At 39.4% G+C, this 26,083-nt stretch overlaps 2 protein-coding genes across 4 annotated transcripts; one reads left to right on the top strand and one right to left on the bottom strand.

The window, feature by feature from the left end:
• Positions 1-952: 952 nt before the first annotated feature.
• CENPN (centromere protein N) lies at positions 953-9,766 on the bottom strand. The gene is made up of 11 exons (XM_051801811.1): positions 9,568-9,766; positions 8,784-8,974; positions 7,637-7,682; positions 6,851-6,907; positions 6,349-6,425; positions 4,686-4,862; positions 3,882-3,983; positions 3,255-3,312; positions 2,822-2,934; positions 2,091-2,214; positions 953-1,800 (listed from the first exon to the last, which is right to left on the bottom strand). Exons 2-11 carry the CDS (start codon positions 8,952-8,954, stop codon positions 1,685-1,687), a joined length of 1,041 nt encoding a protein of 346 aa, XP_051657771.1. The 5' UTR covers positions 8,955-8,974; positions 9,568-9,766; the 3' UTR covers positions 953-1,684.
• Positions 9,767-9,776: 10 nt separating this feature from the next.
• On the top strand, positions 9,777-24,168 carry CMC2 (C-X9-C motif containing 2). 3 transcript variants are annotated; one of them, XM_051801819.1, is made up of 5 exons: positions 9,777-9,931; positions 15,640-15,776; positions 16,260-16,340; positions 19,863-19,934; positions 21,866-24,168. In XM_051801819.1, exons 2-5 carry the CDS (start codon positions 15,696-15,698, stop codon positions 21,938-21,940), a joined length of 309 nt encoding a protein of 102 aa, XP_051657779.1. In that variant the 5' UTR covers positions 9,777-9,931; positions 15,640-15,695; the 3' UTR covers positions 21,941-24,168. The 3 variants fall into 3 exon arrangements, with proteins under 3 accessions (XP_051657779.1, XP_051657781.1, XP_051657780.1); XM_051801820.1 differs by lacking the exon at positions 9,777-9,931 and adding an exon at positions 10,192-10,270; XM_051801821.1 differs by lacking the exon at positions 16,260-16,340 and having other exon boundaries at positions 9,778-9,931.
• Positions 24,169-26,083: the final 1,915 nt, after the last annotated feature.

Raw genomic sequence — 26,083 nt, forward strand, 5'->3', positions numbered from 1 at the left:
GTCAGAGTATTCTGTGATTCACTGATGTTGGAACCAATGACACAACACTCTGGTTTTTCCCCTATAATTTGTCAAGTTAAAGGACAATGCCTGCACCATTTTTTGGGGAAGGGTTATGCCATACACAGGGCTCCCAGGCTGTGTGTCCATCCCCCAGCCCCTGGCCCCACAGCTGCATGTGGATTATCACAGAACAGAGGTCATCTAGTCCAACCCCAAACTTCCAACTTAATGGAAGAGACCAGCTGGAGCGAGGAAGACAAGTTTGGTCTCCACATTCCCCCCTTGCTTTACCTTCTCCATGGGGACACTTGCTCAGCAAGAAGGAACCCAGGAGTTGCAGATGTGTTTTCTGACAAATTAATAAATACACACCTGCTTGCCTGGAAGTGCTGCATAGTTCCTGCAATAGCCCTGCTTACAGGAAGTTAGAGATGAAACATATCCCTGAAAATCAGAGATACCAATGTTTTGGTTGTTAAAAAGGGGATGGAGCCTGCCTTTCCCAGAAACAAGAGGCAAGCACAGGCAGTAGGCCAGGCACTCACAGTGTTTTAGAGCATTTGGGACCTTTACCTTTATGGTAAATCATTGTCATCTCAGGCATTTAAGTTATTTGGGAGAGAGCATTAGGAAGAACAAGTAGCAGAGAGTGAAATGCACACTGGAATCTTAATGGACTTGAATCCTGGAAGGCTCTGTGAGGGTGAGTGAGATGTGTAAGAGCCAACTCAATGTCCATCACAAAACCTGGAATTCTTTCAGAATCCTAACATGAAGGATTTTGTCAAACTAAGATTTAAATCAGGTGGAATTCCTAAAAACCACATCACTAGCAGATAGTCCTAAACTAACCTCTTTTAAAGTGTGAGTTATAGAGAAAAAAACAAACCAAACATCAGTATATGATAAGTCGTATTTCTAAGTCAGGCCAAACAAACTTTTATGAGAAGACTTAATTTACACGTTTATTTACAGTTTGAAAACAAAAACATGCCCATACAACCTCTCAAAATAAGGCTGCCTCTGAGCACTGAGGTACCCAAAGTGAATTGGAAATTCCACATTACACAAAGTACACACAAAACTGCCCAGGTAACAGCATTAAAGAGAAAACACTTGTACTCAGAACTGAATCTTGGGATCAAATCCATCTCAAAAAACCAATGCAGCAACTATCTATACATTCCCAATGTTTCCCAGCTCCAAAGAACTCCAATGCAAAGCTGTTTGCATTAGTGACTGTTGCCATCTTGATCCTGCAATCCTTGTCCCCAAGCACAGAAAAGTGGCAACATGCAAGGGTTTCAGAAGGATCAAATATTGATTTGAACAGTCTAAAGAAAATATTGCCTGTTTCGTTGTACTCCTCCAAGATAAAGTTTCATAAGACATCAATACCAAAGACAGATTTTTCCTTCTTAAGTATTTGTTATTTGCTGTTGCCCTTGGTGAGGTCTTTGAAACTGAGTTAATATCCCCTGAAGCTGGATGGAAGCTTCTTACTGGAATCTATATTCCAAGAGTCCCTTCTTCCCCTTCAAAGAAGCCATAAGTTGGAAAAAAATTTAAGGTATTACCAAAGACTAAGTTGTTTTCTTAAAGTCTGTTTTAAAGTTTATGATGATTTAGATTAATAGCAGTAAAAAACAAATTACATTTTTCTCTATGAACCAGTTTAAAATTAAGGGCTTACAAAACTGTCTGGAAATAACCCTTTTTTCTCTCTTATTCTAAAATAATTCCTAGCTTTCTGTGTTATACATGTAAGGAGTGGTGAAAGTGGTGCATCAGCCATACCTGGAGAGAGAGACACAAATAATTACAGCTGTACTCAACCATTATTTACCTTTCACAAGTGTTATAAAACTAAACCACAAAACTAAAACCACAGTTTGAGTATCCATATACAAACTAGTAATTTTAAGATATAGTTAGAGATAAGTTTTTGAAGTGGTAACGTTTTTATTCTCCTACACTCCTATCTGTTTCTAAACAAATTATGAGGTTTCTCCCTTATGCAAGACATTTAAATTTAAAAAAATTTTAAACAGCATTTTCCCTCCATTTTATACAGTTGGAACACTTACCTGCTGGTGCCAAGGATTTCAGTGATTCTAAAAGATGTGGACTGGAAAACTTGACCAGACATCTGAAGGGTTCTTTTTTATCCAAAACATCCATTTCAGGACTACTTTTAAACATTGTCTCAAGCTGTTAAACACAAAATTTAACCAGGGACTATAAGCAATGAGTACATTTCCTTCAGATGTTATTATTTAAACGTTTAAATGTGATGTGCAATAAGGCTGTTTCTCATTTGTAAGGAACGTGATTGCAGCTGGAGCAATGTTGTAATAAAATCAGAGGGTGCCACCACGTGGCAGTTTTCTGCTGAGAGGAAGAGGCAGCTTGTTCAGTAATATTGTAAAACATTAAGTAGCTCTTAAAATTGTCAATATGTCTGATCATCAGCTAAAACCTGTGCATCACTCAAGTTAATTATGGTGTTATATAGAGAATTAGCTTTGCATGTGCTTCAAATAACCCTCACTGCTCCTGCTCCAACACACTGCTGGTCCAAGTCTACCTTTATAACAAAAACAAGTCAAAATGCTGAGTTCATGAGGCTGAAACGTGACCTAAGACTGACCAAATCTCAATGCAAATCTCTGTTTCTTAGAGAGCCTTTTAACTAATTTATGTTAAAATGTCCTCCTTAAAGTTTGAAAAAGCATAGTATTTCTTCAATTTGGAATTTAGCTTAACTAACACTACATGAAAATTATAAAGAAAAAACCAAAGTGGTTGCTTTTATTACCTTATATTGTGCAAATTGGAGTATTGGTTGGGGACCATTACCAAAAACTTCCTGGTTCACTCTCTGGATTCTTTCTTTCTCACTTTTGTTTTCATGAATTATCCTTAAATCCACTGCAGGGCAAAAGAGTAGGGAAGAGAAAACAGAAAGACAACTTTGGCAGCTGCTGCAATACTGTTCTTCTGATCAGATTATTCCAGTGAAAATTGGAAAATAATAATTTTAACAAATTCATCACCATCTTTTTGTCATAAGGTAGTTGTTTCTATCACTTAACATTTTCAGTGCTTACCAAGAGAAAAACACAAGCTAATGTGAGATACTGGGCATTGAACAAGGAATGGATAATGTAGTGGGAATGTAACATATGTAAACTTCCTATTATGAATCTCATTTCCCAAGCCAGCAGTAATGACATTTCAAATATACATACCACTTTCTGGTTCTACAGTCTTTCCTTGTAGAGGTTTTGGACAATAAGTTGGGAAGTTCTAAATGGAGAGAGATAAAAAAAAAAATATTTTAGTTCACTTCCACTTTTAGAAGCTGTAGCTGAAAAGAACTTTAGAGATTTCTTTTTACTTCTCATTCTCAAAGTGAGTATTCTTCCAATTTTTGACCAGTACTAGAAGTCAGAAAGCCAACCTAATTTTGAGGAAAAAAAAATGCCTGTCCTATGATATTTGTTAACACTTCCCTATTTAAAAGTTTTACATGGACAAGCAGACTAAGTACCCATTTTAACAGCCTTCAACTTATGGCTCTCAGAAGCCTTGGGAATGGTGCTAAAAAAAATCCTAGAACTGAATTGCTCATGTAATTTTTAGCCTGAGTTTAGCCATCAGGAATAAAAAATAATAAAGAGCAGGTGGGATACCAAGTGATCACATCCCCATTGTAATTTTACCTTCAAGAAAGGCTGTCCACCTCAGTAGTTCAATATTATTTTAACTTGATGGTCTCTTGGAAAAGGTGAATTTTCCCCCCTTCTAAGGGGTGAGAACTAGGCCTGAAACAAAAAGCAAGACTTATCTTAGGGTTTACTTGTGAAGTGGCTCACCTGGCTATATCTCTTAAACACAATATCTTTAAGGGAGTTTAAAGAATGACTTCGAAGCTCCATTTCACGGATCTCATGGTAATTGGAAGCAACAATCAGGGCCTTTAAATAAAAATTGAAATTGTTTTAACATCATTCTTAATCACCACTGTGCTTATAACATGTCAAAAATATAGTATTTCTAGACATTGTGATGTTTTTGTTTCAAGCAACTGCCCTTTAACCAGCAGGATTCTCATATCTGCAAAAATGTTGCATAGACTGTTATTAAGCTCAGGTTAATATTTAAAAGCATTCACAGGATTAACAAGATAAACCCCATAGCCTTATCAAATGAAAAATAAACAAAGAGAATAATAAAATATTTAAATTACTACTGCAGAAGTTTGCTAAATAGAGAAAAAAAAAAAAGACTACCAACACTGATCACAAGTTAACAGAAAAGGTGTTTTAAAACTAATGAAGAGCATTCCCTGATAAGCTCAGGTGTTTAGTTCTTCAACTTAACCCTGTTGATGTAATATTCTTCAACTTCTATGAGACAATTTAATCAAATACTGCCTTGCACTTTGCTAAGGAATTTAGGATCAGTAAAAAACTTAGTGAACTGAATTTATTCATGATGCACCGATCCAAAGATTTGGCTTTTGCCCCATTTTTATCACGAGGGAGCAAAACCAAAAAAGAAGTAATTTAGTAAATTCTGTTAAGTGAGGAATCTGTACCCATCCTCTTGAAAGCTAACAGAATCCCAGCTGTCCATGACTGTGGTGAAGTCAGGGGCTGAGCAGCTTTATTGTGTACCTGGCAGAGCAGAGGCAAGTTGCTCTTGAGCACCGAGGCCGAGATGAAGACGTAGGGAGTCTGGGAATGGTACACGACATAGCTGGGCTTGTACTGGTTGGGCTGTCTGTAGGGGGTTCCCCAGGCAACCCTAATCCAGATGGCATTATCCTCATATTCCCTGAAGGTGATGGTGACCTGAGAGAAAAAGAAAAGCTTTGCTTTACCAACACCATAAAGATTTTCTTCTCTCTGGACCCCAAATATCATTTAGTACACCTCTGCTTGAATAAGAAACAAAACCCACCAAGTGTGGTCAGGGCTGTATTTGAATCAAATCTCCACTGAAAAACAATAACCTCGCAAACTGGGATAAAAAGAAGCATCATCTTTTGAACTCTAATATTACTTTTCTTCCTGTCAATATATATTTTCTTGTGAAGGGTGAAAATAAAACCAGCTTATTACAAAAACCTTGATTTCTCCTTTGGGAAAATAACAACATACAAAGATGTCTGCTTAGATGGAGGGTTAGTGGCAATAATTCCAATATGTCCATTTTTGGAGAAACTAAACTGTTGATCAGTTTGTGATTTTAGACCCCAGTATAATATTTATCACTGCTCAAGAATACACAATCAAAAGTCTGAAGATTCCCTTTCCTATTCTCGTGGATATGCTCCTTGTTTACTTCTTTTTACCTTGACTCAATCTGGGTGACTTTGGAGTGGAAAAACTTCCTTTAAAAACAAACAAACCAAACAACAACTCACTTTTTGACTGAGGCACAACTAGGGAAACAGTTGATGATGTTGAAATTGCTGGGCCAACAATACCTCTCGAGGGTTTTGAGAAACTTTCTTTTTGAAAAACAAAAATATTGCAAGCTTTTCTTATGAGAGAGTGATGTGAACTGCAGATGATTGGCCTGATTTGTGTTTGTTGTCAGTGGCCATGCACTGGGTGTCAGGGAGTGTCACAGGGAATTAGCCAGAGGCATTTTCTATTACCTTGCCTAAATAAAACCTGTGAACCAAAGGAAGAAAAGGCTTCTGCAAATTGCTTAGTAAAAAAGTGAAATGAGAGTATTCCCTTCCAATTTTGTCCTTAGCATGCTCATTTCTGCAGTCTAGAAACTGCTTCTTGCTGTTAACAGTGTTTTTTCAGTCATTTTGTACAGAAATTCCAGAGCCAAGTTCTCACAGCCATCACAAAATGCCATTTCAAAACCATAACTAAAAGGAAATGAACACAATGTTGTTACTAATCTAAATTATAACTGAACTCTTTTGTCCTGCTTAATGGCTACTTCAAACTCCCTCTATGCTGTTTGATAAGATTTTTATTGTGTGTTGTTACTGAGTAACAGGCAAAGAAATATCAACTTACTGAGGCAACCTGAGCACTCAAATACAACAAAGATTTGATGAGAAGACACCACCATGCTGCTTTCCTTGAAGTCAGGCCCATTTTAAGACAAACTCACATTTTATTTCCCTCCAGCATAATTGTGAAGTTGCTAGAACAGATAGGCAATACATTTTTCCTATTTCACATGCAGTTCCTATCATTCCCAAATGAATAATTCTACTTAATTTTCGACACAAACTGTGAGGAAAGGTTATGAAAACAACCTAGTGACACCAGAGCTGTGTAACAAAACTTAAAATGGATTTATTCTTACATTTTTCAAGGCTGAACGAAGTCTCTTTTTAAATTTCTTTTTGAAATCTGTTAAGTCAAAATATTCCAATTCTTCTCCTGTTAAATAAGGAAAAAAGTCAACCCAGAAGTAAGAATTGTCTGTAAAAGAACTAGTTCAGAGATGTTTTTAGTTTTGCTGAAAGAAAATGAAGCAGAAAAAGCTGAAGTTGCATAACCTTATACGAAATGTGGGTTAAGTCTGACCTTCATTATTGCTATATAGAGAAAACGTTAATATTTAATTAGTAGTCACTAATTTCTAATAATTGCTTGAGAAGTTAACAGAAAGTATTCTAAAAACATTAAAGATATCTCCATTGAAAAATCCATACTAGACTGCAGTAAAATGTTCAAAATATCTCTACAGAAGAAATCCATACGAGACTATATTTATATTTAAAATGTAGGATACGAGGCAGCACAGCACTAAGTTGCTGAGAACTGTGGGAAGGAAGGAAAGGAAGCAAGGAAAGAGATTTTACCTGTTTTTCTCATCTGGTAAACACTCCACATTCTTTTGTTTTGGTAGATGTGGTTGTCTAAGAAAGATAGGAATTGCTCAATAACATAATGTATTGTCAAAAAGTAATTGGAGGAACAAAGAATTTTACAATACTCTTACAGGCAGGTTACTTTAAAAAAGATTACTTCTGATAATGCAATATAATTTATTCAGCATTCTTAAATTACCATTCACAGCAAACATTAAAACAGTTTTTTTATTAAAAGAGATGGGAAGTTCTTTTGTAACTCAGTGAGCAGCCAACAAAGGGCATCCCTGAGGGTCAATGTTTAAGGAAGGGTTTCACCCAAAGTGACCAAACTCAAATGTAAGATGTGTAGAATGTTAAAAGAAACCCTGAGATTTAAACTATTATATAAACAAGTTGTGAATTAATACTGGAGTGAAGAGTTCCAGTTGGAGTATCTGCTGATAGTTTTGCCTTTGTCATTTCCTGTAGGGGCATGGAATTACTGGCTTTGGGGTCTGGTGCACACTAGAGATAAACCTGTATCTCTGCATTTATAACTGGGTGCTGGATGTGGGTTACAACAGTTCACATCTATTGAGACCTCAGAAGAAGCAAAAATGCTTTTGTTGATTTTGAGCTTTTGTTAAGCAAGGTCACCTCCAATAAGATTGATCTAAAATGTGATCTGCTTACACCAAGTGCATCTGTACTGCCCCCCAGTAATCACTATGTAATTAGGGGCATTATCAAGTTACTAAAAAAAAAAAAAGCTATTTTAATTAATTTTTTACTTACAAATTATGTCTAGAACAGCTGCTTGCTTTATGTCTGCAGAATTTTCCTAGAAAGAACAACAGTGCACAGTGAACTGCAGGTCCAGAATGCTCAATCCCACTGCTTAGCATGTGAAAACTCTCAGTATTGGTAGTTTAAATCACATTGCACTGGAGCCCCCAGCTCGTACACTCTCCTCAAAGACACCACACCTGGTCCCAGGGTGCACACAACAGAGTTTTGAGAAATCAATAATGAAAACTGTTCCAGCAGGGTTAAAGTGTTCCTCTGCAGAAGCAGCAAGAACATGGTATGATGTACAAGCAATTAAAAAAATAATTAATGGGCATTTGTGACATGATGCAACACTGACTAGTATTTCACTGAATTTTAACACACTCGGTTTCTCCTTATTTAAGCTTTACAGCGTGAAAAGATTTTTAAGAAACTTTGTGACACAACTTGTTACAGATACAAATGTTTCAGAAACAAATGCTATTTTAAAATATGACATGTGCTATCTCAGGAGAATAACTTAATGGCTTCTTTCCTTTAGTTTGATCTACACTCCAAGTAATTAACCTTTGAGGATGAAATTCAAAGGGAAGGACACAAAAAGCTATAGAATTCAAGAGATATCAGTAATAACTGTATCTGAGTTATGATATTATATATAAAGACTCCTGGTATATATAAAGATTCTTGGTGCACCAAAATCAGAGTTAGATCAGATAATTTTTTTTTTGCTTATAGTACACTGAATGGAAGTAATTCTAGCCAAGGAAATTTTCCAAACAAATCTGAAAAGTCTAAAAGATATAAACTACTGCTGTCATTACCCATACAAAACAGATTTAAATCAGGCCTGTGCAACGAGCCTTTATTTTACAATTTAGAAACACCCACATTTTTTAAAGATGCAACATACTGAGCTTTTATCTAACTTGTGTAATTTAGAGCTCAAAACATGTATTTTCATACTTAGAATGGGGCAGTTCTACACTCCTATAAACCAGACAAAACTGATGACATTACCAGTTCAGGTTTGCATTTTACAGACTACAAACTGCCATTTGATGCAGTTTTAGGGCCAAAGATTAATTTTTTTTGATGGTGCTTCAATATGCATCCTGTCTGTCACTGACAGTCCCCAAAGGAGAGGATTTACCTCACAGAGTTGAACAACTTCTTGAGAAATGTTGTCCTTTATCTGATGGAAGTTGACAGTCTGCAGCTGTGCCTCAGAGAGAAAGTCCCATTTCTGCAGCATCATCTTGATTTCATCCCGCGGGATTTTTAGCACAGTCCTGCGGATATACTCAGCCACAGTTTCATCCATGATGGAGCCACCTGGAAAAGCTGAAAGGTCAAGGAAGTTCAGACCAAGGCACGGGCAGGCTCGGGGGATTCGCTCCCTTTGAAGGTGCTCAAAGCTGCACCTCGGCACGGCTGGCAACACGTTGGTGTCAGTCCTAAACGTGGCACTACCAGAGACTTAGACACCAACAACAGCGAGTTAAAACCCTTCTGCAATAACCTTCCTAGAATCACTGAAGCATAGAATATTCCGAGTTGGAAAGGACCCACAAAGCTCACCGAGTCCAACTGGTACCAAGTGCCCGAGAGCGTTGTCCAAGCTCCCCTTGAGCTCTGTCAGGGTTGGTGCTGTGCCCACTGCCCCGGGGAGCCTGTTCAGCGCCCGACCACCCTCTGGGGGAAGAACCTTTCCTTATATCCAACCTAAACTTCTCCCGACACAGCTCCAGCCATTCCCTCGGGTCTGTCACTGGTCCCCACAGGGCAGAGATCAGTGCCTGCCCCTCCTCTGCCCCTCACGAGGAAGCTGCAAACCGCGATGAGTTCCCCCTCTGAGCAAACCAAGCGCCCTCACTCCCGTTCCCCTCCGTGCCCGAGGCCTGGTGCGAGTCGAGGGACGGGGCGTTGGGTCTCACCCAAGGCTGTTCCTGCCTGTCCGGTCCGATAAGTGCCCTCAGAGAGCGGGCACGGGCGCGCAGAGGGTCCCGGGACGAGCGGAGCAGCGGAACCGAGCGGCCCAACGCGGCCGCCCCTCAGCGCTCCCGCCCTGCCGGTCCCGGCCCCGCCGCGCGCCGCCCGCCTTTCGAACCGGCCAATCAGACCCCGCGCCGGGCCCCGGCCGCCCAATCACAGCGCCTCCCGCCCCGGCGCCGCGCGCGCCTTCCCGGCTGAGGCGGCTTCCGGCCGGGGCCGCCCGAGACACCGTGCCCGCCCCGCGGCCAGTGAGTGAGTGAGGGGCGGCCTCGGGCCGGGCCTCAGGGAACCCTGAGGGAGAAGAAGGTGTGTAGGGAAACCCTCCTTCCTCCCCCTGTCATGTTCTTCCCTCCCCACTGCCTGACCTTGGGGGTCCGGGTTCTGGGACCCTTCGCTCGCCGCGCGTCTTCCTGCAGGGCTCAGGGAGAGCTCTGGAAGGGCAGCTCTGAGGTCTCGCTGCTGTGGCTGCCGTCAGCTGCTGTCCGTGTGTCCGTGTGTGTCCCGCCGCTCTGTGAAGGCCTCCCGGGAGCAGTGAGGAGCTGCGGACAGCGCAGGTTCGGGGGGACCCCCCGCCTTACCCTGGTAACAGAGCGGGTGCCCCGGCCCCTCGCCCCCGCCCCTTGGCACGGCCGTGTCACTCGGACAGTGTGTGCTTTCTTTCTGCCTTTCGTCAGGGGGGTCTGGCTGCTCCAGGGGTCAGAGCCTGTGTTTTCCAGCAGGGAAGTGTGATCCTCTTGCTCCCTTTTCTTCCCTAGCTGTTTTACAGCAAGCTAGGAGATTCTGCTGGCAGCACTAGGGTTATCCTGTTCTTTGGGAAATTCGTGAAACAGAGATGAAATGAAGCCTGGTCTGGTGGATGCAGCCAAAGTACAAGACCAGCTGGCAAAACAGGAACTGGGTGACAGCACCTCGTCCTTATAGAATCATAGAATGGTTTGCAATGGAAGGGACCTTAGAGATCATCTCATTCCAACCCCCTGCCATGGACAGGAACACTTCCCACTGGATAATGCTTTACTTTTATGCTGGCTGGGTCTTGTCATTCTTGACTGCATATTGTTGTCTTCGTAGACATAGCAGGAATAGGAAGAGACAGCTTCAGTAATCTTTGATACAGTGTTATATTGTGCAGTGGTACTGGCTGTATGTAGTAATAAAAATATTCCACTAATTGTCCTGTAACTGTGCTGATGTTTGTTGTATGAATACAACCTTAAATAATTGCCAGGAAATGAAAATGCCTTCTTGTGCTTTACTCAGTCCTTTGTATTAGAAATAAAACTGTAGAAATTAGTTGATATTCAAGTTGGTGTTCAACCTGCCTTATTCATTAGGATTGACACCTTATTGCTTTACTAGGTGTGACATCAGGTATAATGTAATTTTATCAGATACTTATTAGTAAAAGTAGCAGGTGAGCTCATTCTGCTGCTGTCAGGGATGTTGAAATGTTGGCAGAAAGTGGTATGAACCTCATTTATCAAAGTTTTTAAAAAATACTGGGTTTTAGGTTCAGGGAAAGTAAATGCAATCTACATAATTAAAAATATTTAAAGTAAATATAATTGGCCCCTTTTGTATTTCCTTGCTATTTGCAAGTCTTGATAGATACATTTCTAAATTACCAGAACGGGGGAAATAATGTTGGAAAACTAGTGACTAGCTTTAGAGACTGAAATTCAAGAGGTTATGACTAATTTGTGTAAGACTTGGCTAAAAGTGGTTTATTAAAGAGTTCCCTTGTGTTTTGAGATTGTGTGCATCAACTGTGATTTCTCATTTCTCTGAATGACTGATCCAAGTATTGGAAACTTGTCACCAAAAATACTTTGTGTATAAAAGGTAACAGTGGGAATGCAGAAGTTCTACTGAAGTGACATGAATGGGTGTGGAGCTGAATCCTTTTTTTAAATGCTAAAACTTTGTACAATCTCACAGAAAACGCTGATGGTTTGAGTAAACAGAGTTGTTTGCATTGTAAGTATTTCCAGTGCCAAACAGAACAATACTATATAACTGAGAATATAAGACCCCGAATGTTTGGTCTTACCCAAGTTAGACAGTGACATGAAGTGCAAAAGTAAATGTTAAACGTGGAGAGCGGCTCTTCAGAGGAATTACGGGTTTGTTCACCCTTCCCTGCCGCGAGTCCATGTTCTGCTTTGCTCGGTTCTGCTGCCGCCTGGTGGGTGTTATTTGAGCGTTTGCAGCAAATGTTTGTGTTCTGTGGAAAGCAAAGTTCTGCGTTTCTGGTTAAGGAGCTCAATGATCAGCTGTGGAGGTGCTCAGGTGCAATTTTTCATCATCGGGGTTGGTAAACAAGGATTTGTGTTTTGCCTTAAGTCATTTTTCTGGGCAATATGTGAATTCATGATGGGTTTTTTTTTTTAACACTGGCATTAGAAAGTTGAAAAAAATGACTGCTGTGTTCTTTTTAAATGAAATTACCAAAACTTGGTTTAAAAAGTAGTCTTAGAAGACATGTTTAAGTGAAATATGAAAAAAGCATCATATGGAAACAATTGCCTAGATTTAAACTTTTTTTTCATGGTGATCCCTCAAGCATGGAAATATTAAGCATTAGGCTAATCAGCAACACTAAAGCAACCTAATTTAGTTTTTCTTCTGCATCAGGGAACTGGTTAGTTCACATTTATGGGAGATTCCAAGAAAAGCAAGGAACTTCTCTGGATTCCTGACATGCTGACCTCATAATTCATTTTGGGAAGAAGCAAGAATGTACCAAATCCCTTCTTTCAACGTATGGCCGCTGCTCTTTGCCTTAAGGAGGAGAAACTGCCACATGGAGAGAAACAAGCACTTGATCCTAAATTTTGGTGTCTAACAGGAGTGTGAATGAAATGCCTCCAGAGTTCTTTGCCTGCTCCTTTGGGACAGCCTTTTGCTTGGCCTTTGGTGGTTTTAATTGAACATTGTAATATGTGTAGGTTGCTTTTGCACATTAACATTTAACATTTAATGTATTGAACATGTGTATAGATCAACTTTTGGATTAGGGATGAGTATCACTTCTTGATAATTTATGTGTTGATTCCTATTAGGAAATCTTAAGCAATTTGATATGCTCAGTGTCCAAGATTATTTATGCAAGGGATTATCTCATAATTTTTCAGAACAAAAATATTAGTATTGGCAGTTCAGTGTCATTGTCAGAGAATTGCTAAGTTTAGGCTTTTGATTTTTTTTTTTTTAGAAAGGATCTGGTTTATGTTGGAATATTATTAAAAAGAAGCTCAAGAAAGCAATAGCTTATCCTGTCCTTTCCTCACACACATTGTTGTTTGTCTTGAGACTCTTTGGTTTGTCAGAGTCGTTCCCCTCCAGCAAAAAGATTTGAGCCTTCTGTGATCACCTACAGATCACTGCCTGATGTGACATTCCTGAACATCAGTTTAGTATTGAGCACTGATGGCACTGCTCTGGCACAACTTAGAAGTACTGAAAGGCTCCAGGGAAGGTTCCATGAGCACCATAAGATGTTTTGTTACTTTATTCCATCGTAGCCTCCATGTCTGGTAATGGAACCCAAAAGATTCTGATATTGAATATTATTTGAAAATTTCCGGAATGCTGATCTATGAACTGGGGTGACAGCTGGGACCTTTGATTTGTAGCATCTGCCCTACTTGAGGTGCCATTGGAAAATGCTTTTGAGCTGTTAGAAGGTTTTAATTGCTGAAGTGGACACCTCACCACGTTTGTGACACGGATGGCTTTCGCCCACGATCTGAGAAGAGTTTTGTAAACGATGGCAGTGATTGTTCACCTCAGTTTAGAAATAACGAGTCTTTCCTTGAAGTGCTCCGTTTGACTTCCTGGCCTGTGCTGATGTGCATATTCCCTGTTTCACCGGGACACCGCTCCTGCTTTCTCCCTCCCGGACAGCCCCCTCGGGTGGCAGTTTCAGGAAGCACAGTCAGAGGCTGAGTGATGAAGAGGTTTAATAATCATCTGGGTTCACACGTGTTACAGTGAAGCACAGCCACTGAGCAGGTCACCCTCCCAAGGGAGCACTAACTCCAGTGCTATCAAAAACCTCCACTGATAAATTTAAAACATATTGACTTTGTGTGGCATGCAATCAAAAGCTGGTGGCAATAACCCAGCAGGGTTCTTAATCACTTTGCTGTTCCAGTCGTGCTCCTGCTGTCATATTTCCAAAGGTTCATTTGTTAATTTGTCATAGAATGCTTAAGCAACTTGTACAGTCTCCAACAACTTCTGTGCTAAGAGTAAGTGTGGTGTAATATTAGACTTCCAGATAGTATGGGGGAAGATTTTTGGAAGAAATCACTACATGTATTCACAACATTATGTGGAACATATTCTCGTGGTTCTCAAGAGGCTTTTAAATGTTTGGAATTTTAAAATTTAGTTTGCTTGTGGGAATCTAACTCTTGTGAAGCTGAGCACGTGATGGGAAGTGCTGGGTACCTTAGTGTATGTACCTCTTCAAGCTGACTATATTCCTTGAGCATCCTAAAAATAGCAGTGTGGATTATTGCTGCCAGCACTGCAGCTGAATGTGGGGATTTTGCAATTGTAAAATCTGACCACTGGCTACTTGTATTTGTCTGGTCTGTTCAGCTGGAGCTTTAAGACAGTGATGGCTGTTTAATACAAGCTGTAGTGGTGTTTGCCTGATGTATTGCAGCTGCAAAGGTGATCTTGGGAAAAGAGGGAATGACAAAATACTAAGTAAACAAACAAACTGGCATCTCTTTAATTCAGTGGCAGTATGGACCATACAAGTAGAATTTTGTCCATTTGTCCTGGTATGAACTGGACTTTCCTCCTCCCCTCCCTGATGCAGTGATTTTCCACAGCAAAGATGTCATTTTATTTCAGCTGCTACCAGATGACACTTCCATCCTCTTCAACAAAAGAACTTTAACATTACGTCTGAGGATATTTATTTTTTTTTTTGCTCAATGGGAGGTAATATAAAATTTTGTTTCTAGAATGAGATTTGCTCCTGCACCACAGAATCCTGCAGGAAAGGACCTGGGGGTCCTGGCTGATGTGAAGTTAAAACCTGATTTAGCAGTGCAGCCTTGCAGCAGCCAAGGCCGGTGGCTCCCTGGGCTGGGGTAGAAGCATCGCTGGCACATCAAGGGAAGTTCTTATTCCCCTTTTCTTGGCAGTTTTGAGGCCATGCCTGAAATACTGTGTTCTCTCTGGTCCTGCAGTCTAAGAGAGATGATAAAACCCAAATCCAGCAAAGGGGAAACTAGGAGGGTCAGGAGTGGGGAGCAGCTGATGGATGGGATGAGGTTCATGGAGTGAGGCTGCTTTGGTGTTTCAGAGAGAAGACTTGAGGGCAACCTAAATGCTTCCTTCCCCTGGCTGAAGGAGTTGGGATTCATGTAGAAGCCAAATCCAGTTGCTTTTCAAAGGACAACAGTGAAAGAGCAAGAGGCAACAACAGGGAGTTGCAAGAAGGGACATTCCAATTGTGCATAATTAAAAAAAAGAATCATTACTCTTTTGGTGAAGTTTTGGTTTTTAAAGCATCACCAGTGTTTGGTTAGGACTTATTAAAAAGCCTGTAGATAACTAAAAAAGGTGCCAGTTCTCAGAGTGCTGTAATGAAATTGCCTTGTGCTTCCTGTTCTACTTCAACCTTGTAGAAGGTAGAAAGAAAATCCCATACACTTCACTTTGTTAAAGTGAGAAAGCAGAAAATTGAAGTAGGAAGGTGAAAAGATAATCTGCAATTCAAGGAAGATTCATGCTGCTAGAGAGTCCCTGAAAATGAAAATCCCACCAGTGTGCTTGTGTCCATGATAGCCAAGATTATAAACTTCTAGTTGACTTTTAACATTTGGGCTGTGTAGAAGATCAGACATATGCTGGGTTTAATAACTTTAACTGAGTAATATAAATTATACATATTAAGCTGCATTTTGGTCTAAAATATATTTTGTTAATATGCTGATAATATGTGTTAAATTGAGCTTTCTGGTTATACTTTCACATTTTAATGTTGGCAGGTGGAAGTTTTCTGGGATTCTTGTCCTTGTGCTACTAAAATCATCCCTAACTAAAGATGCATCCAGACCTGTCTCCTCATCTGCACACTGAAGAGTGTAACCTAATTATCAGTCTGCTCAAGAAGTGTCACCAGGAGGTAAGGAGTGCTGAGCAGAGAAAAGAGTGGGTGGGTTGGGGAAATGAGTGTCAGATAAATTAGTGAGAATATTACACGGTCACAAAGAGCAAACCCTTCCCTAGGCAGAGCAGCCATGAGATGTAGCTGGTGTGTTTTCACTGAACAGGTATCTGATGACTGAGTGTAAAATCTTGCCAGTGATTTCTTTAGGAAATACAGCATACCTTAAAATTTCCTGTGCTCCAGCTTGATACATAGGGACCTATTTTGAGGACTGAAATAACTTCTGCACCTTTTAGTACTGGTGCCCCTCAAAAAATCAATAACAAAAGCAACTTCAAATGCCCTCTTTTTGTGGGGTCATGGCATTTCCAGATTCCATCTCTCCATGGGGCAGATGTTTCAGTCTGTTGTAAGCAGATGTGTTGATGGGGATCCCAACATGCCACATGCCTGGAGAGCTAACTGGGAATTACTGTTTGACTTCCATCTTCTTCATAGGCACCTACCCCAGGATTGGAAATGCTAAATTGTCTTCAAGGCTCTTCAGCGCTTCAAGATGATGGAATCTTCATCTCACTGGTTTAAAAGCCTCTTCTTTTGAGATCTGCTCTGTAGTAAATCTGTAGATGGAGAAAACTCATCCCCAGCAATGAAAGCTTTCTGCAGCATTATTGCAGTGGTGTTGTTATTTTCCCAGTATACTCTAAATGGATGTTCTGGACAGATACCTTGTTGTGTTAGTGCATGCAAAAGTTAAATTTCATAGTTGCTACTGAGACAAAACTGTATTTAAGTGTTGACTATGAATGTGAAAAGTGATTTACACCAATCCTTACACACAACCTAAAATATTTTCACCTCTATGTTCAGATACAATGTTGGTAATTTTTTCTAATGCAGTTATCCATATATTCTAAGACAATACATATGTTAGCTTTACTGTTTTGAGCAGAACTGTAATTTTTTCTTTTCAAAAGTCATTACAGAATGAAAAACAAGGCTGATAATACAAAAAACGTGAGAGATCTTTTACGTGAAAGAGGCGTAACAACATTGTTGCAAGATTTTAAATATGTTAGCTAAAGTAACATTTTAAAAAGCTTTTCCACTACCACACTTTATGATTCCTAAATTACAACAATGAAGGGAGCAGAGCAACTAAAATTCACCTGCAGTGAGTGTGCTGTGGTGGTTTTCTTTGGCAGCATTTAATTTGTTTTTGTTGGCACTTGTAGTGCAGAATCTGTTGATTCCATCTCACAGGTGGTACTTCCAGTGCTCCTGTACAGAACATCTCTGAGCTTCAAGGCTAAAAGTTGTATTAAGTGTAGGAGTTATGCTTTTTTTTTTTTTTGAGTTCAAAAATTTTGATTTGCCTAAAAATGCTTTCAGTAATTTGAGAGATTGTAGAGACTTTCTTTCCTTTTTTAGTTGATTTTTTTTTGTTTTTTTTAGGTAACAACAATAATGTTGTAGTGTAGTAAAAGTGTTCAGTAGCTGGAATTCAGTGAGGAGACTCTTCTTGTACATTAACTACTATACAAAATGATCATCAGTTGAGGAGGCAGTAAATAATATAAATAATAGGCAGTATATAAAATTTAAATGTTGTAATTATTTTTTTCATGATCGTGAAAAATCCAACCAGGAAAGAAAATACATTCACATTTGTCCTCCTTTTTGGTACATACTTAGCTGGGCTTTCTGTGCCTTGACTAGGAGAGCAGCAATATTGATTTACTACTTGAAAAGTAATGACTTGACTGTTTTGTTGTTTGGGTTTTGGGTTTTTTTGCTTTAAATGCATGTCAAGATACAAGTGTCATGAGCTTGCTGTATAATGTAGCTTATTGGACTGCCTTGAGAACAGAACTAATAGGTGCACTTGAATTCCTTGGCAGCAAGTGTTTGCAAGGAATCTATTGCCAATTTGACTTATGAAGGGACCAGGAGCAGCAATAATAGCCATGCACAGGATTATATTCCCTTGGTTTTGTTTGAAGTTGGTCTTTACATGAAGAGGAATTACTTTTGTCAGTCTTGTGCTCAGCTGTGAGAGGATATTTGTGCTGGCAGTCTCAGAGCAGGAAGGGTGAGGATGGCTCCTTTCACACTCACTTGAAAGGAAGCAATACTTTTTCATCTGAAATTCAAGGGGAATGTACTGAAATATTCTTTTTAAATTGAAGTCACTGAAATCTGAACTCGGTGATCTTAATGAGTTATTGGTGACTACTTCTGTTTCCTTACAATGCCAACATGTCCTAGGAACCTTCATCTACAATTTAAATTACTATTCCTGAGGGATGAAAAGTGTTATTTTTTTAATTGGGTATCCTCTATGTGTATTTTCACAACAGTCAATTTGATTTACTTTGTTCCTAATCTAGAACCTGCCCTGTGTATCAGGTTTTGCACCTAGTGAGGGGAGGTTAATGGGATTCCTATTTGATGTCACTATTTTGATTTTTTAATAACTCCACTCTGTTGCCAAGTATGTGCTTTAAATAGACTTAATTTTTAGAGGTGGGAGCTGAAAGAAATGCATATTGTCTTGCAATTGTATCACTGTAATAGGTGTAATAACTATTTTTGAGAAACTGATTCTTTTTTTTCCCCTCATAATCTGAGCCAAGAAGTGACATCTTAGGAATCTGGTTAAATAAACATAGATGAAACTGCTGCATAGTCAGAGTGGAGTTGGCTTGAAGTGTGAGCATTCACCTTGAGATTTAACATGCAGGTGTGGGAGCAGAATACAAAATTAAATCTGTATTAGCTGAAATGAAAATGTTGTAAAAGCCAGATCAGTGTGCAGTGAAGTGACCATTTATTTCACTCAACTGCTTCAGAGTCACCTGATGCCCTTTATAAAGCAGAGAGGTGTAAACAAGCTAATTATAGCACTGCTATAGTTAAGTGTTTGTCATAATCTTTATTAACCCACTCCTGCTTCCAGTCATGTTCTATTGGCTGAAATCTTGGCCCCTGTTTAAATCCTTACCAGTGTTCCTGTATCCCCTGTATAAATCCAGCAGCTGCTCCTCAGCTGTGGAAACGCAGGGAGGTCTCCCCTGAAATGCAAAAGTCATTTCATTCTCATCTGTTTTGTTCTTCCTGAATCTCTTTTAAAATTCATTACTTGTGTACAAAATTGGCTGAGGTGTCTCCACTGATTGTGTAGCTGCAAATATCTACTGAGACCTCCAGTCCTTCAGATCTTCTAAATCACTTGGCTGCTCTGCTGCCAAATTCCATCGTGAGATTCTGCGGCATGGCAGGAAGCATCCCTCTGAAAGAGCAGTCCTAGGAGCAGGCATTCTGGGAGTGATTTGAGGGCTGAGAATATGGAACTACTTCAGAAAATCCTTCATAAGAGGACAGATTTTTATGGTGGCTATCATCAGGATAGCTGGGAATGCCCATGAGGACAAGGCCTGCAGTTTTTCAGAAACTAAGGAATACCTAAATATGTGTAAGGCCCACAGTTGAGCTGTGTCATAAAGGTGGTAATTGCATCTTATTTATTAACCTCAAGATCTGGAGAAATTTAATCCCCCATTTTTTATACTGATTCTAATGTTTCAGTCAATTAAGCCCAATGCCTGCAATTTCTGGAACAACAACACATTCCTCATGTGGTTGGGATGATGGAGCAGGGAGTCCTTTGAAGAAATAATAAAAACTGAAGCAGGGAGGATGTTGCATTTTTATCACAACCTGGAGTCCAGAATATTTATTTTTGGTCCATTATTCAAGGCAGTGTGAGTGAGAGTTGTAAGACTGACTTGTAGATCCATAAAATGTATGTTCTACATTTAGTCTTAATAGTTTGAGGTTAAGTGCCCTTGTTTAGTCTGGTTGTACAACATAGGGAGTACCTTCAACCTTCACCAAGCTGGGGGTGGCTCAAGTGAGGGTCAGGATTAGCTCTGAATTTCTGGCTACAGAAATTCAGAGGGAAAAAGTTACCAAGCATCACTTTTCACAAAAAAAGGAAAGGAAAAGAAGACCAGGATACGTTGAAAAATGCAAGAAATGTGGAGCTTCAGAGGAAGAAACCTTTGAACTGTAATTTTGTTTTTCTCCCTAACTCATCAGCACAACGTCTTGAAATTTTTTGGCCATTGCAACGACATTGACCGTGAGATGAGGAAGTGCTTAAGAAAAGAGGTAAGAAACAAATATACAGTGAGTTTAATGTTTGGTACAAAACTGGACAGGACTAGAACTGCTTTTTACGAAGTAGCTCAAATCAATAAAAGTAACCATGTTCTGGTGTGGGCATTTGAGACCAAATTTAAACTTCTTTTGATAAATTTGTCAAGCAAAATCTGGCTTTAACAAATGGAGTGGTGTATTTTTTGACACACAAAAATAGGCAAACACGTTTTACCAAAACAAATACTGCAGACAGGAACTGCCACTTCACAGATTGCTTCTGAGCTTTTTCTGAATTTTTTTTTTTAGTAGTGGTATTTGCACAAAGTAGGATATGAAGCAGTAATGGTCATTTCTGTATGAGCAACATTTACAACTGAAGTCACTTGTACTGACTGAAAATACTTAATGAGTTGCTGAGTTAGACCCTGGGTGAAAATACTGCTGTACAACATCTGCAGATATGAAGGAATGAAGATTCCAGGAGTTTAAGTGGATTTACTGTCTTAATGGGCAGGTTTTCAGAAGAGTTTCAACTGATCTTTACATTCATGGTTGTCAGGCCTACATGACAGAATGCAGAAATGAACTTTTCACAAACCTCTTAACTTGAAATTGCACTTTCTGATTTTGACATAAATTTCACAATTGTAAAAATTTCTTTCCGTGTAATCTTATCAATCTTATTTTTCTTCCATTGAAACCTTTACATTAAAGGGGTTCTTGATGAGTATGTTTGTCTGCCTTCTAAAAATGTGGCTACATTGATATGCCATTACTAGGAAGCCCCTGAAAGGCTGTTCACAAGTATTGAATGCAGCTTTGTAAATGTAGCTTTTAAAGATCCATTGTTCTCATTCTACATAAAATCATGGGTGAGTTATTGAAAAATTAAATATTGGCATGGGAAAAAGTTAAGCATTCTGTAAATGTTAAGTAATGTTTCAGGTCATTATCTCAGTTATAGACCAATCAGTATAATGGATGAAAAACTGCAAATCCTTTCCAAAATCAATTTCCTTAGTAGTTTATTACATTATATAGAGAATTGGGCATTTGTGGGTTTCTTGGGTTTTAGTCATGATACTGGTTATTAAAAAATTGAACAAATATATGCTCTAACTTAGGGACAAGAATAATTTGCTTCTCATGAAATATATATCAGGTCATGCATTGATTTTTAATTTTTCATTTCTTTTAGCCATGAAAATGTTTCCTTTTTGGTTGCAATGAAAGAAAGGCTCTTCAAGCTTCTGCTAGTGCAGGGGCAGACATGAAAGCATGGTGGTCTTACACATATATCTAAACTGTGAAAGCTTTCTTAATTCCATTTTACATTTTAAGTGGAATCCTGGAGCCCTGTCTCTGTTGTGCCTCTTGTTTAAACCGTTAAAAAAAAACCCCAAATGCCTTACCCTCATTCAACCCAAATTTGCCTTTGTTCCTTTCATCTTGGTATACTCTTTATCTGTGCATTTAATTGATGTCCAGGATCAAAAGTAGGCCAAGTCTGTGATGACAAATCCATGCTTCAGAAGGCATTCACACATTCATCAGTATTTTAAGAGGAAAAGAGCCTGACCTGGAGCTCCAAAGTAGCACCAGGGCAACTTTTTGCCCAGTCCATGTGTGAAGTGTCAGATGTAAAATCGCTGTATAATTAAGTTCCTTCTTAAGATTAACTGAATCTTCTTTATTAAAGTCTAATAATACTCTTTAGCTTAATAACATCAGACTTGGAAACGTGTATTTTAATGGAGCAAATATAAATTTCAAAGTAAAAACGAACCTATACGTAGATATTAACAAGAGCTGTATGTCTAATGCATCAATTGAATATATTGTTTCTGCTCCTGGGTGATAAACTTTCTCTACACTTTTATATTTGACATATCTGTCTAAGGATGGCAGCTGATCTATTCATTTCCTTCTGTGTCTTGCAGTATGAAGAAAACAGGGCCATGAACCGGGTGAAACGACAGAGGGTCATTAATGCTCACAGGAGCCCAGAGCAGTGAGCTGGGCTGGGCTGGGCAGCTGCACAGGGACATTCACCTGCAAGCTGACAGAATGCTTCTGTTCCATCACCAGTGGTTTGGAAAAGGGTTAAAAATATAAATGCACCTGCTACACGCTCATTCCCAGCAAGGCAACCAGTGTGGAAATAAATAAATGTAATAGATTGCTCACAACTTAATTTTTGACCTCTAAAAGAAAACTATTGCAGCAAGTCTTTGTTCTGACGTAGTTTTGTGATTGTTAACGAGGAATTGGTGTGTGTGGAGTGCTGTGTATTCAAGGCTGCTGTGTTCCTCAATTTGTGCTGAATTGCGTTTATTTCCTCGTGTTTAGCAGTTTCTCCCTGGTTTCTTGGGTTTTGTGGGGGGTTTTTTTGTTTGTTTTTCATTGCAAAACACTGAATGACTTTTTCGGTGGCTCTTTGTAGCATTGTGATAACAGTTCTCGAATGGATTAGGAAAAAGAAATTTTAAACAGATGTGGCTTGAAATTGGAAATTTCCTATCAAGGAATAATTGGAGTTCTAGTATTTTTATTGGAGCTAAAAGGATGCAACTACTGTCTTCAGCTGAGGAGATTAAAACCCCTCCCTGCCAACTGTGTGTACAGTGTGGGCTGTTGTAAGACAATTTGTTCATCATTCCCAGAGCAAACGGCTTTAGAGACTCCGAGTGGAACTTTTCCAGGGATTTACAAAGCTTCGCCTTGAGTTTTGTTGAGCACAATCAATGTGTGCTGAGGGATTTTTTTTTTTTTTGAAGAGGAGCACTGCCAAAAATACAAGCTAAACAGCTCTGCCATATTCCTCGGTACAAAGGTGAAGTTATGACTGTTGCAGTTGAAGAAAAGCTGACACTGGAGTGAAAGGAAGTGTAACTTGCCTTTCAGGTGGGCAGGAGAACTCCTATTTTGTTCCCAAGTTGCCTCTTGAGCTGTTTATTTGCCATCAGACTGCAGAGAGTCTTCAACAAGTCACTGAATTCAGATTTCACGTCAAAACATTCACTGACTTGTCCTGTGATGGAGCTGCTGCTTCTCTGGGTGTCTGCTGCATTCACCTTACTTTTAAATAACACCTCTGTTCTGCCAAGCAACAAAAGACTGTTTTAAAAAAAAATAATTTTATTCAGCCAAATATACAAAGTGTCTTGAAACCTTTTGAAAAAAGGGTGCCTATTCTGCAGTGAGCTGTATGGTTTGTTGTAAGAACCATTGTTGATACTCAATCTTGAAAGTGGTACATGCCCCTAGTTTTGGAAGAAAACTGTATTTTGTGATCTCTTTTGAAAAATGTGAATTATTGTATTTATTTTTCAATACCTGGATGGACCCAGTTAAATTGGTAAAACATAACCACAACTGTTTTCAGTGAAAGTTCAAAGAAAAGCTGAAGCAATTGCTTCTGCAACTTCATGTGCTTTTTGCTTTCTTAGAACAAGTCAATGATGCACTGTTTGATTTAAGATGGGAATGGCTGGAAGTGCTGCAGCCTTTATTGGTATTTTTCAGAGTATTTTCAAAGAGTATTTTATAGAGACCCCCCCCATTTGGGAACTCTGCATCCCTGATTCTTCTTCCAGTTGAGATGACACAACCTACTTCAGGCAAGCTCTTAAATAGGATTTGTAGCCTTTAAGTAAATAAATAAACTGAGAATTGTTCCAGAGATTAGGTCGAGAGGCTGACATCTGAGTGCAGAAGCACTGAAGCTTTTGTTTCTTTCATCAGCTTCTGTGAGCCCCGATCTTTCACACAGCAACAAAACAAAAATCCAAGAGCCACTTAACACAGCTCATTAGTCAGAATCATGCTTTCAAAGATCAATGTGCTTAGTGAATGAAAGACCAAATGGAACACACAATTTCTATTGATACTTTGAACTACATTTAGCAATAATTCTATTTTACAGATAAGCTTTGTTTACTGAGTGAAAGTCTGATCTTGTTCATCCTGTTTCTCTTTGCTTATTGCCCACTAGTAGTGTGAGATGAGAGTGCCCATTGATTGCTGTGGGGTTTGTTCCTTTTGTTTGAGAGAGTTTATGTTGCTAATTTGATCCTGAAGCAGAGAAACACTGGTGCAATAATACTTATGATTTCTCTGACAGAGAAAGGGGAAAAGGTGAAATGGTAAATGTGTTTTTTTTTCTTGTTTTCTAAAGTGAGCTGAGTGGTGAGAGGGGATGCCTTGGCTGAAATAAACTTTATCTGTAAGGACTTTGAAGGAACTGTATTGTAATGTCATTTGTCTGTAGGAGTATTTCCCCTGTTGTTGTTTCTGAAAAGAGCATGTTTGAGAGAGAAGAGAAAAAGGAATTTGGTGTGTTTTTGTGTTGTGCTCTGTGTGAGAAGCTCACGGACATTTCACATGGGAAAGTGAAGAAGGGAGAAACAGAAAGGGCAAATGGCAGCTCTGATCCAGACCTGGCCACAGCAGTGAGGATCTTCCACATTGAAAAGTCTATGATGTGATAACTGTCCAGCAAATCCCTCCAGCTTTACCAGAAATACCTGGTAACACTATTGCTTGTGTATTTTCTCGTGGTGGAAAACTAAATGAGGACATCTTGTCCATCCTTCTTTTCAGTTTTATTTTTTTATTTTTTATTAGAAGGAAAGATATTGTGCTGAATAACAGCACATGGTGTCAGAGCAGCAGGGCTGCTTCTTGCTCTGGTGTGAAGTTCTTTCTACAACAGCACTTGATGTTGGTGTTGCTGTTGAGCTGCAACAGCTGAGTGTTGATATGTTATGAATGTACCGTTTGTCTTTCCCTGCTCCTCTTCAGCTGGTAACACCCTTGAGGAATTATGTCCTTTGTGCAGATAAAGACTGTGTACTTTCTAGAGTTTGCAGTAAAGCCTTGATTCAGTTGAGCTGGCTGTACAATTTGGGTGAGAACTGTAATCCTGGGAGTGTTGTAGCCACTTCTTTTTTCCCATCTGATTCCCAGCTGACACACTGGTTATTCAAACAGTTGGGTAGTTGCTCACCAACAAAGGGATGAGCTGATTGTGAATTTTCTGGGCATGCAGAACTTCTTGAGTGTCAGCGTGTACTCAAAAAGACCCTGTCAGAGATGTAGTCTTGGTGCACACTCCACAGGAATGACTAATGTGAATATTTCTAAAATATGCAGCTGGGAAGTTAGTTATTCCTACCCTAACTGGGAATCATTGTAATGAATATTTCTGATGTGTTAAGCACTTTGCTGAAGCTTTACACCACATTCAACAGTCAGGCATTTTTTAATTTGGCACCGCCTGTGCTTCAAAAGAATGCCTGACTTCTAATACAAAATCTTTTTGATATAACTGAAAACACATTTCTGTGGAATACCTGAAAGGACATGAACAACAAAAAACCTCTGATACTAGAGTGTGATAGTTCAAAATTAATTGTTAACACTTGTGCTTGAGCAAAGTGGATTCTCTATTTGGGGAACATAATGGATTTTAGGCTGTAACTTAAGTTACACATTCAGTTTTATTAACGTTGACTAAAATGGAGTATCAGCAAATCTTAGTGGTCCCATTACATTGCTTAGTTTACAGGCTCAGTGGTAACTCTGCTGCTCATCAACAGAACCTGCTTTGTCATACAGGAAGGTCTACTAATAAAAACTTTGAAGTGAATATTAAATTCACATCAGGTTCCCCAAACCTTTTTCAATTGAGGTGTAGCAGAAAATTTATCAATGGGAACAAAATATATAGTTAGCGTAAAAATGGTTCTTGTGAACCACTACACTTTAAAATTACTCTTTTGATCTATTTGGTGACATTTTAAGGGCTGGAAACTTTGATATGGAGCTTTAACCAGTGAGACTTTTATTGGGGTTTTATGTAGACCCCTAGAAACCACACTTCAAAAAGGTAGCTGAGCAGAAAAATCTTTTGGGACATTGATTATCTGGAAAGATGTTACTGATGGCTTGACAGAACTCATCCCCAGTACAGCCATCAGCCACCCAGAACCTGGAGATTTGTTCTACCTTGGCAAAAGCGTGAAATGCTGTAAAGAATGTGGATACGTGTCCCTGAGCCATGGGAACACTGACATGGCCATGACATCCCCAACACTGAGGTGCTGAGAGCACGGGGTGCAGAGGACGTGTTCTGTTTGCATGACATCAGCGGTCTA

Source organism: Manacus candei, unplaced genomic scaffold (assembly GCF_025592945.1).
Source record: "Manacus candei isolate 608988 ecotype Guabito, Panama unplaced genomic scaffold, ASM2559294v1 h1tg000053l, whole genome shotgun sequence".
NCBI lineage: Eukaryota > Metazoa > Chordata > Aves > Passeriformes > Pipridae > Manacus > Manacus candei.